Source organism: Ascaphus truei, chromosome 7 (assembly GCF_040206685.1).
Source record: "Ascaphus truei isolate aAscTru1 chromosome 7, aAscTru1.hap1, whole genome shotgun sequence".
NCBI lineage: Eukaryota > Metazoa > Chordata > Amphibia > Anura > Ascaphidae > Ascaphus > Ascaphus truei.
In genome coordinates this window covers 35,580,981-35,593,418 of record NC_134489.1, presented here as the reverse complement: position 1 = coordinate 35,593,418, position 12,438 = coordinate 35,580,981, and the positions used below count along the sequence as shown (strand labels likewise).

At 52.1% G+C, this 12,438-nt stretch overlaps 1 protein-coding gene and 1 long non-coding RNA gene across 2 annotated transcripts in view; one reads left to right on the top strand and one right to left on the bottom strand.

The window, feature by feature from the left end:
* Positions 1–12,159, top strand: part of PEAR1 (platelet endothelial aggregation receptor 1) — a 74,714-nt gene extending 62,555 nt beyond the window's left edge. Inside the window, 4 exon segments of the mRNA XM_075607663.1 lie at positions 346–481; positions 7,835–7,897; positions 9,850–10,062; positions 10,242–12,159. Coding sequence (XP_075463778.1) covers positions 346–481; positions 7,835–7,897; positions 9,850–10,062; positions 10,242–10,405 — 576 coding nt within the window. The 3' untranslated portion in view covers positions 10,406–12,159.
* LOC142498965 (uncharacterized) overlaps positions 8,998–12,438 on the bottom strand; it is an 8,973-nt gene continuing 5,532 nt past the window's right edge. Inside the window, exon 3 of the long non-coding RNA XR_012802592.1 lies at positions 8,998–10,069. This is a non-coding gene — a long non-coding RNA (uncharacterized LOC142498965). The remainder of the gene's footprint in view (positions 10,070–12,438) is intronic.

The following is a 12,438-nucleotide window of genomic DNA, read 5'->3' as shown; positions in this document are numbered from 1 at the left end:
AAACCCTGCTCTAGGGGCTCTCTAACATCCTGTTGGGAATCATTGGTATAGTTAGACAACTATAAAATATTGGTAGTACAGAACAGACTAAGGTTAAGAATCGCTGCAGCTCACCCTTACACATCTCACCAAATTCACGTACCTATTCTCTCTTCTATGCACTATAGCTAATGGGCTTTCATTTACTGGCTATGGCTGATGCCCTGATATCGCTCCTCTATTAGTCTATAACTCTATACGTATGTTACATTGTCTCTTTGTACTGTAAACCAGTACTTACAGAAAGCATAGCAAATAAATGGTTATACATGGTACTGAATGATGGTAATTCCATTTCTATGACAGGTGACATGCAACCCACTTTTCTCCAACGTGAAGAACGCAGAAAGGGAGCGAATGGGAGTCTATGGTCCTGAGTGTAATGCTACACTGCCTGCTGACCGGAAGCATCACAATGTACCAGTGAATCACAATGATTTAGGTAATAGTGGAACTATGATAGCAAACACTGTATTGCCGTGTCCCCAGCTTCAGCACAGGTGGCTCAATCAGTCCCAGCTTCAGCACAGGTGGCTCAATCAGTCCCTGCTTCAGCACAGGTGGCTCAATCAGTCCCAGCTTCAGCACAGGTGGCTCAGTCAGTCCCAGCTTCAGCACAGGTGGCTCAATCAGTCCCAGCTTCAGCACAGGTGGCTCAGTCAGTCCCAGCTTCAGCATTGGTGGCTCTGTCTTTGAGCCACCTGTGCTGAAGCCAGGATATCCTTAAAACCTGACCTGTTTGAGGCCCTTGAAGCTGGGAGTTGGCCACTCATGGTATAGACCCTCCTAATAAGGGATACAAAGAGTTTCGCCACAGTAATAGGTTTCGATATTCTTGAAATCGGGCACAATTTAGGGCACTTAAGCCACTGGGCATGTCCATTCAAACGATCCGTAATACAGAATACCCTTTGCAGAGAATTTCTCCAGGTTATGTTTATTACAGTCATAGTGGGGTGGAGGAAGTGTTTTGGCTTTAAAAATAATTATGCTAAAGACAATTTGTTTGTCAGTTTCCTTCCTTTAATACCGGGTCCAACTGATGCCAAAAACAACTCAAAATGTATCACAGAAAAATAGCCTGATCGAATTCAATTGAAGTTCTTTTCTTTTAGACCTTTAGACAAATGTAGTATTTGATATTCCTTGCACCAGTTTTGCCGCTGAAAGACTTTGAAAACCGCCTTTAAGATCTTTAAGAAATGAAGCCGTACATTGTTCTTGGTTCTGTCCTGCTTAAATCACTGGTATAGTGAGCCGTTACAGTATATGGAACAATCAGAGAACACGGCGGAGAAGTTGATACACATATATTAATGGGATGTATCAGTCTTGCCATCGTTATTCACTTTCCGTGTATTGAATAAACCCCCTCTAACCTGGCATCTACTTTGTGAACCTTACAAATGTCTACGAATTGTGTCCAGCTTGTAAATGATAGAACAACAGAGAAAAAATAACCCCAAGGAGAGCACTCGTCCCCTCAGGGTCACAGGGACACTAGTGGATTAATGTATGTAGTGGGTGAACAAATGATACATTTAAAACACACTTTATTGATGAGTACATAACTCTAATCTTATATACTATATTAGTGAAAGCACTGTATGTTTGCCTGCCTGGATGTCCGGTGTCCCTAGGGGAAATCTCATTGGTCCCTTGGCCCGCCCGCCCCCGCACACCTCTCATTGGCCTGAGGCGGAGTGACGGGCCAAAGGACACACAGGGACACACACACACACAGGGAACACAGGGACACACACACACAGGGAACACAGGGACACACACACACACAGGGAACACAGGGACACACACACACAGGGGGGGACAGACACACACACACACACACACAGTGACTGACACACACAGTGACAGACACACACACACACGCACACACGGACACACGGACACACGGACACACGGACACACACACACAGTGACAGACACACACACAGTGACACACACACACAGGGACACACACACACACACGGGGACACACACACACACGGGACACACACACACACACACACACACACACACACGGGACACACACACACACACACACACACACACACACACAGTGACAGACACACACACACACGGACACGGACACAGGGACACAGGGACACACACACACACAGTGACAGACACACACACAGTGACACACACACACACACACACTGTTACATACATTAGCGGGGCTCACAGTGTTAGCAGCACCCGCGCGCACCTCCTCCTCTCCCCGTGTCTCCCGAGCTTTCACCCCGACCCCCCCTCCCCCGGCGCCGCTACAGTCAGCGGGACACACACACTATTATTACCCCTTCAGCGCCCCCCCCCACCCAGTGTCAGCGGCCGTGCGAGACCCCCCCTCTATATCTCCCACCTCTCCCCCCCCCCCCCACACATATACATGCCCCCCCCCCTCCCCGGCGCTACAACTCACCCCTCCCCGGCGGGGGAACAGCCAGTGGCCAGGCAGGCTGCCTCGCGGCGCCGAGTGCCCAAGATGGCGGCGCCCGGGACACAGCGGGGGAGCGGCCACAACACGCTGTCTCCCGCCTCAGATCCACGTGGGACCTGCCGGACGAGTGAGTGAGCGGCCTTCACCTCCCCTCCACCCCCCCTTCACCTCCCCTCCACCCCCCCCCCCCTCCAGTGTCAGTGTCTCCCCGATACCCCCCCCCCCCCCCCGGCGCCGCTACAGTCAGCGGGGGGAGCGAGCGAGCGCCCGGGACACAGCGGGAGAGCGGCCACAACACGCTGCCTCCCGCCTCAGATCCACGTGGGACCTGCCGGACGGGTGAGTGAGCGGCCTTCACCTCCCCTCACCCCCCATCACCTCCCCTCACCCCCTTTCACCTCCCCTCACTCCACTTCTCCCTTCACCTCCCCATTTACCTCCCCCCCCCTCCACCTCCCCTTCACCACCCCCCTTCACCTCCCCTCCCCCCCATTCACCTCCCTTCCACCCCCCCCCTTCACCTCCCTTCCACCCCCCCCTTCACCTCCCTTCCACCCCCCCCCTTCACCCCCCCCCCACCTCCCTTCCACTCCCCCCCCCTTCACCTCCCCTCCACCCCCCCTTCACCTCCCCTCCACCCCCCCTTCACCTCCCCTCCACCCCCCCCCCCTCCACCCTCCCACCTTAACCCCCCTTCACCTCCCCTCCACCCTCCCTTCCCACCCCCTCCCCCCCCTTCCCACCGCCTCCCCCCCCCCCTTCCCACCGCCTCCCCCCCCCCTTCCCACCGCCTCCCCCCCCCCTTCCCACCGCCTCCCCCCCCCCCTTCCCACCGCCTCCCCCCCCCTTCCCACCGCCTCCCCCCCCCCTTCCCACCGCCTCCCCTCCACCTTCCCACCGCCTCCCCTCCACCTTCCCACCGCCTCCCCCCTTCCCCCCCTTCCCACCGCCTCCCCCCTTCCCCCTCTCCCCCCCCCCTTCCCCCCCCTTCCCACCGCCTCCCAGCCCCCCTTCCCACCGCCTCCCAGCCCCCCTTCCCACCGCCTCCCCCCACCCCTTCCCACCGCCTCCCCCCACCCCTTCCCACCGCCTCCCCCCACCCCTTCCCACCGCCTCCCCCCCCCCTTCCCACCGCCTCCCCCCCCCCTTCCCACCGCCTCCCCCCCTTCCCACCGCCTCCCCCCTTCCCCCCCTTCCCACCGCCTCCCCCCTTCCCCCTCTCCCCCCCCCCCTTCCCCCCCCCTTCCCACCGCCTCCCAGCCCCCCTTCCCACCGCCTCCCAGCCCCCCTTCCCACCGCCTCCCCCCACCCCTTCCCACCGCCTCCCCCCACCCCTTCCCACCGCCTCCCCCCACCCCTTCCCACCGCCTCCCACCCCCCCTTCCCACCGCCTCCCACCCCCCCTTCCCACCGCCTCCCACCCCCCCTTCCCACCGCCTCCCCCCCCCTTCCCACCGCCTCCCTACCCCCTTCCCACCGCCTCCCACCCCCCTTCCCACCGCCTCCCACCCCCCTTCCCACCGCCTCCCACCCTCCTTCATCCCACCGCCTCCCAACCCCACGCCTTCCCACCTCCTCCCACCCCCCGCCTTCCCTCCGCCTCCTACCCCCCCTTCCCACCGCCTCCCCCCCCCTTCCCACCGCCTCCCTACCCCCTTCCCACCGCCTCCCACCCCCCCTTCCCACCGCCTCCCACCCCCCTTCCCACCGCCTCCCACCCCCCTTCATCCCACCGCCTCCCAACCCCACGCCTTCCCACCTCCTCCCACCCCCCGCCTTCCCTCCGCCTCCCACCCCCCGCCTTCCCTCCGCCTCCCCCTTCCCACCTCCTCCCCCTTCCCACCACCTCACCCCCTCCCCCCCCTTCCCACCACCTCCCCCCCCTTTCTACCACCTCCCCCCCTTCCCACCACCTCCCCCCCCTTCCCACCACCTCCCCCCCTTCTCGCCCCCTCCCCCCCTTCTCACCCCCTCCCCCCTCCCCCCCTTCCCACCACCTCCCCCCTCCTCCCCCTTCCCACCACCTCCCCCCTCCTCCCCCTTCCCACCACCTTCCCCCTCCTCCCCCTTCCCACCACCTTCCCCCTCCTCCCCCTTCCCACCACATCCCCCCTTCTCTCCCTTTCCACCACCTTCCCCCTCCTCCTCCTTCCCACCACCTCCCCCCTTCTCCCCCTTCCCACCACCTCCCCCCTTCTCCCCCTTTCCACCACCTCCCCCCTCCTCCCCACCACTTCTCCCCTCCCCCCCCGCTCCCCTTCCCCCCCCTCCGCTTCCCCCCCTCCGCTCCCCTTCACCCCCCCTCCGCTCCCCTTTCCACCCCCCCTCCGCTCCCCTTTCCACCCCCCCTCCGCTCCCCTTTCAACCCCCCCCTCCGCTCCTCTTCCCCCCCCTCCACCTCTTTTTCCCCTTTCCCCTCCCACCCCCTCCCACACTTCCACCCCCTCCCACACTTCCACCCCCTCCTCTAACCCTTCCCCCCCTCCTCTAACCCTTCCCCCCCTTCCTCTAACCCTTCCCCCCCTTCCTCTAACCCTTCCCCCCCTTCCTCTAACCCTTCCCCCCCCCTCCTCTAACCCTTCCCCCCCCTCCTCTAACCCTTCCCCCCCTTCCTCTAACCCTTCCCCCCCTTCCTCTAACCCTTCCCCCCCTTCCTCTAACCCTTCCCCCCCCTTCCTCTAACCCTTCCCCCCCTTCCTCTAACCCTTCCCCCCCTCCTCTAACCCTCCCCCCCCCTCCTCTAACCCTTCCCCCCCCCTCCTCTAACCCTTCCCCCCCCCTCCTCTAACCCTTCCCCCCCCCTCCTCTAACCCTTCCCCCCCCCTCCTCTAACCCTTCCCCCCCTCCTCTAACCCTTCCCCCCCTCCTCTAACCCTTCCCCCCCCTCCTCTAACCCTTCCCCCCCCTCCTCTAACCCTTCCCCCCCCTCCTCTAACCCTTCCCCCCCCTCCTCTAACCCTTCCCCCCCCCTCCTCTAACCCTTCCCCCCCCCCTCCTCTAACCCTTCCCCTTTCCTCCACCCCTTGCCCCCCTCCTCCACCCCCTCCTCCCCTTCCCGCCGCCCTTCGCCTTCATGCCCGCCTTACCGCCTCCCCACCCCCGCCTCTGCCTTTCACCCGCCCTTACTCCGGCCGCCTCTGCCTTTCACCCACCGCCTCACAGCCGCTGCACGCACTCAACAGACACCCGCCACACTCGACACATACCTGCCGCCACACACACCTGCTGCCTCCCGCCCCTACGCACCGACATCACTGACCCACCGCCTCACACCCTAGCAGGACCCCCACTCACAGACAGCACTCACAACCCACGCGCCAGCCGCCGCCTCACACCCTTGCAGGACCCCCACTCACAGACAGCACTCACAACCCACGCACCACCCGCCGCCTCACACCCTAGCAGGACCCCCACTCGCACACAGCACTCACAACCCACGCGCCACCCGCCGCCTCACACCCTAGCAGAACACACGACTCAGATTTTTACATCACTTATGGCACCAAAATATACATTGTACTGTGGTGTGGTTACAATAAACCATTTTTATACAACATCGTATTACATTTTCTTCCATCTTTCTTTTCAATATTATTATCCAACCTTTACAACAAACAGTCACCTATTGTTCCACGATTTATAAATAATACTACCTATTACGCATTTACATCCCGGGCAACGCCGGGTCTCTCAGCTAGTATATATATAAAATAAGAGCGCTCAAGAATCAAAAATATGTGATTCAAGTAGGCCAGTGAAACAGCGAATTTAAACGATATGGATGCAGCAAGATACGTGACCAGTGTCCTATCTAAATAGAAAAGAGGATAATGTAAGTGCAATGACTGTAATACTATAGCAATGCTATGTATATCCTCTTGCCCACCTGTAAAGCCTGTGTAACAGCCACTACGTAGGATATAATCAATACACTCCTTAATTAGTGAATGTATGTGGCTAATCTTAACCTTAATGCAGTTAGCTATGTAAGTAGGGACAGCATAGCGGTTGTATATATGTGCTCAGCCTTGCAACACCACAATGATAGGTACAGGCTGTAAGTCTGCATATAAAAGGTTAGTGCTGAGTAGGAATGAAATACTCAGCCTGAACAGGATAGCATACAGGTGGGTAGGAACCGGAGCTACTCAGACATGTTGAAACATGAAACTCTTGACTTTAGGTCTGCATCCAATCTTGTGCAGCAGCCTCAATAGTGAAGCATAATAGCATGAACCCGTCTCGTCTCTGGTCACTGTGAGGCTGCTGTCTAGGTAGTAAAAATTGCATTATTACTGCAAGCACATAGCTGCTAATGCAGAGCTACGAGAAGCGGGTGCGTTTCAGTATCGAACACATGTCCCGACCCTTAGACGTAATGACGTCACTTGCCGACGAACGTTTCGTTGTGTAAGTGTACAACGAAACGTTCATGTTTCAACAGGCACTACGTGTGCACTGTCTGAGTAGCTCCGGTTCCTACCCACCTGTATGCTATCCTGTTCAGGCTGAGTATTTCATTCCTACTCAGCACTAACCTTTTATATGCAGACTTACAGCCTGTACCCATCATTGTGATGTTGCAAGGCTGAGCACATATATACAACCGCTATGCTGTCCCTACTTACATAGCTAACTGCATTAAGGTTAAGATTAGCCACATACATTCAGTAATTAAGGAGTGTATTGATTATATCCTACGTAGTGGCTATTACACAGGCTTTACAGGTGGGCAAGAGGATATACATAGCATTGCAATAGTATTACAGTCATTGCACTTACATTATCCTCTTTTCTATTTAGATAGGACACTGGTCACGTATCTTGCTGCATCCATATCGTTTAAATTCGCTGTTTCACTGGCCTTACTTGAATCACATATTTTTGATTCTTGAGCGCTCTTATTTTATATATATATTAGAGTTATGTACTCATCAATAAAGTGTGTTTTAAATGTATCATTTGTTCACCCACTACATACATTAATCCACTAGTGTCCCTGTGACCCTGAGGGACGAGTGCTCTCCTTGGGGTTCTTTTTTCTCTGTTGTTCTATCCTGTTATTACCCGATTGTAGCACCGTCCCTATACATTATAGCAGTAGCGAGGTTTCCTCTCCCCTTCCCTAGCCCCCTCCCCCTCCTCCACGTTCGTGCAGCTTGTAGATGAAGCTTGTGACATTTGATGCAAACGCTAAAAGGCCGGATGTTTATAAATCACGGTTCCATATGGCATTGAAGCATCCTTGATACATACTGTAACCCCCCATAGTCTGTTGTAGGTTTCATAACTAGTAGATCAAACTTACATACGTTCTAATTCTGATTTCAGGAGGGTACCGGATGGACAGAAGTTATAGCTACAGCAACGGCGCAGGGATTTACTATAATAAAGGTAATGGCGAGTGTCGCAGTCAGAGTTGATCGGACTACCAGGGATCATACAATCACTGGACAGAACGCAAAACGAAGTTTATTTAGCCAGAGCTAACAGTACAAAAGGTACAGAAATACTTAACCAGAACTGGGAGACGGGGAAAACTCCTGGCTAGCTAAGGTGCTGCTAAAGCGAGTTTACACTCGATGTTCCTCAGGGATCCGTATGGGAGAAGCATAAATTAAAGTCCACGTTAGTCGCGATCACCGATACTAACACACTGCATTGACAGCGACTCTGCAAAGAAGCAACAAACAGGAATTGTGGAACTCGCGGCAGTGGTTATACTTTTTCCCCACTCTGAGCGTCAGCAAAGTCTGGGGGAGAACTATAAACACGATACGGCATCTGTAGTCTTTCCCGGCAGGAGGCTGATTAGCCTGGTCTCTGCACACGCCCAGCCCGGCAGGGTTGGCCGTAGCTTTCGGGTGGCCCCAGGCGGTACGCTGGCAGCGGAGCCCCTCCCCTGGAAGTAGTGTGGGTACTTACCTTCAAGAGCGGCCCTCCTCCTGCATCGTCACAGCATCATGATGTCACTGCGGCATGTGACATCGCATTGTCATGGCAACGCATCACCGGCGTGACGTGGGGTCGTCAGGACAATGCAACGCTGCAGGAGGCGGGCCTCTCTGGATAAAGTAAGACCCCCTTTCACACCCTTGTGATGACACCTTACTTGGAGGTGAGGAGCGGTCCTGCGATGAACCGGGGGCTCTCCAGCTCCCTCCTCCGGTCAGGCAGAAGTTGGATCCCAGCACCGACAGCAGGAGGGATCGTGGGGGCTCCCCAAAGGCGCGGGGCCCAAGGCAACCAACCGCCTTGCTCGCTTTGCCCAATGGCCGGCCCTGCCCACAAACAGTAATTTGATTACAGGGGCACTGCGTCGACCCGGAAATATAGGGCGACATGGGCATGCATATATCCAGCATAGGCCACAGGATACAAGCCCTGGAAACATAATAACACACAAGGAGCAGAACTGTCACATTATCGGTGTAAACAACACTTTACCCTGATGGAAGTTCTCACATACAGACGGGGCCTATGTGAGCCCAGCTGTCACTGAGTAAGCCACCCATGTTACAAAGTGTCTTGCCCAAACAATAAACAGGTAGCTTGTATTACCATATTACCTGGTGGATTGCTGCTCTGCTCTAGCAGCTCCATATTTTAGTAAAACTCTGTTGACAATCCATAGTGATATCACAACACACCTGTTGTTCTATATTACCACCTACTTCTGTATTGGATATCGTGCCAAGTGTTTAACAGGACACACATAACCCAAGAAGTACTATGGCTTGTGTTGAAGCTCCTGGCTATAGGATGGTTTAAGGTTCCATTAAATGGGGGGAAAACAATTGAAGATATAGAGATAAGTCAATACACAATTAGGTTTGCGTAAAAACAATAGGAGCGTCTTAACACATTATGATGAACATGTGCCCAGGAGGTAATTCAATGTTTCTGTGCCTCCGACACAAAGACTGATGTGCCATACGGCAGTTAGTAAAAAATAAAGACAAGATACTAGATCAAAGTGATATATTAGAGTATAGCTGTAAAAACATAACAGCGACAATATCACATAGTACAGGTGATCAGCTCATGGTCAGGGACTCGGTGGCCTAAAATTGATACTTCTCCTCAGAGTTTATAGTTACTTCTGATTGTTTCCATCTGGGCATCCCCAAAAATAATTTCTGTGGTCTTTGAAGACTTTTTCCATTGACTTCTCCCTTAAAATTTGGCTACAATTGCCTGTAAAATGTCCTTTGGATATATAAACAAATGGTATCATGCAGGCTATTGTATACTGGCTTAGGAAGTTTTACCTACATATATGTCTCATGTCTTAAATCGAATAAAATTGCAGCCACACAGCTAAGACTTTTCTTTTCCTGTTCCAGATTATGTCAAAGGTTCAACTCTCAACACCAGCAACAGCTCTTTAAACAGTGAGAATCCATATGCCACCATCAAAGACCTCCCAATGCTGCTGGCTAAACACCCAGAGGGGAGTTACATGGAGATGAAGTCTCCAGCCCTTCGAGAGATGTCATACGCCGAGATCGGACTCTTTGATGACCCCACTATGTGCCAGCAGGACCTTAAGGAGGAAGGTAATATCTGAAAGACAGATCAGGAAGGAGGTGCATTTTAATCGTGGTTAAAATAATTTGCTTATTTGCCTCAAAGTACCTATCCATGATAGTAAATGAATGAGAGTTACAGGAGTTACCCAGCACACATAATATGTACAGAATACTTTCATTATTTTTTCTTTCTGCTTTTTTTGTAGAGAGCTTTCCTAGAGGAGCAGAGGGTGTCACCCCCAGTCCTTTAAACAGTCTCCCAGCAAACCATTACGACTCTCCCAAAAACAGCCACATTCCCAGCCACTACGACATGCCGCCTGTCCGGCACTATCCCCCGTCACCTCTGGCAAAACGGCAAGCCCGGTGAGGATGCCCGAGTTTCTTTCTTAAAGATGAACTACTGTTCCTGGCAAGATCACCATAACTTGGACTTAGAGAAGCAACATTGATGCAGCCCGAGCTAGAATTTCTGGCTCCACGTGACTTTACCGTCTTACTGGGAATGTACGGTCTTCCTCTTGGTTACTGTTTGTGCAATGCTAGCATGATAGTCACAATCTATGGAAAACTTGGCTTTCTGTTTTGCTCTGTTTACATGCAACACCCCACATTGGTGCAATCTTTGAACAAGGGAAGATACATTTAGATCCCACTGTGTCATTTCACACGAGCAAGAATGTTTTTCTACAGCTCTGATGGAGATATTTCTGGTGACACTTAACCAGTACGTGGATAAATCTGTCCATGCTGCAGTTGGCATGGTGAATAGCTTTCTCGCGAGGACATCTATTGCACTTTGGGTTGGAGCAGGAGCAGATTGCTTTGAACAAACCACTCTGGAAAAGAGAGGTGCCTTAGCTGTGTCGACTATTCCCATGTGACACACAAGCCTGGGAGACATAGGTTGTAAAGAAGTACCTTCATCAGCACTATATGCACCATCTGCTCTTACTCATCCAATAAAAGTGTACTGGGACACTTATTCACGAGTATGATATGGAAGACATCAGAAATGACCATCACAGGAGCATTTTTTCAAGCACTATATACCTTTCTATCATTGATGATCTTAAAGACTTTAGCCAGTGTTTTGTTTTCCTTGTGCCTCTAAAATACCACTAAATGAAATGAACAAATGGGTTTTGACCCTTTTGGAAGAAGGCAAACCCTCGCTGGTGCAGGAATTGGAAGAGCCTTGTTCTGCAGAACATTAGAGACTTCATCAGAGAATATTACTGAAAGCAATAGTTCATCTTAATGCACTGTTTATTAACAACTGTAAAACGTGACATAAAACATACAGTTACGTTTGTTAAGTCTAACTTTACGACAGCACAAGTTTCCCCAATTTTTATGGGATCTGAATTATTATGGAAACAGGGCCTGCAAGTCTCACTCATTTGCATCCTTGGAGATTAACATCCATTAACAGGCCTGCCATTAGAAAAATACTGGTTCTGCAATCTGTACCTTTAATATACTCAGTCACACCAGGGTAAATAATGAATTTGGAAACACAAACTCATTGGCCATTTCAAATCCATGGTGTGGCTGGGGGGCCTGAAAATCATATCCCTAGGTTAGCGTAAATGAGTATAACATGCTAAAGACGCACGCCCAACTTTGTCAAGTTGTAGGAATAACTAAACTAGCAGACGAGATGCACTTTGATGCACTTGGTTAAATACAAATGGGAATAATGCATGGGAATCCCAACACTGCAGCATAGGGATCCTAGAAAATATTGTTAAAAAACACATATAAAACCAACAGTAACTGCAACTGCAACATAAATATGAAATGGTCACAGAAGAAGAAAACACAGGATTCCTAATGTACACTTATAATTAAACAATGTGTAACATGAATGCAAACGAGGAGTCCTTTGTTTTCTTGTTCTGCGGATATTTTCCATGTTATTCCTTGCACCACCATAAATATGGCTTAGTGATTACCGATAATGAAGACCTGAGCTGAACCGTCACCATTGTCTGCGTTTACATTTCAAATGGGGCTTTTGAAGGGGATATTGGTAAAGTGTTAATTTTTCTAATTAAGGATGGATTGCTCTTTTTTTTTTTTTTTAAATGCTTATATACATAAAACGTGCACTTGTTTCAAGACAGTGTGATCTGTTTCTTTCAAATTCCTGCTGCTTTTGATTAAATTAAAGCATATCTGTATTAAACATACCACCACTTACAATTAGCATGACATAACTTCCCATTTTTTACTCAATGGTGCTATACCTTATGTCACGTACGACACACCTGTGAGCACGTGACCTGCATATGGGACAAGGGTTAATACACAGCTCTCAAGCTGGCCCACTTTCACCTTCGCAAAGGTCCCTCAAATGAACAATATCTCCCCTCAATCAGTCCCCATATACCATCTGTC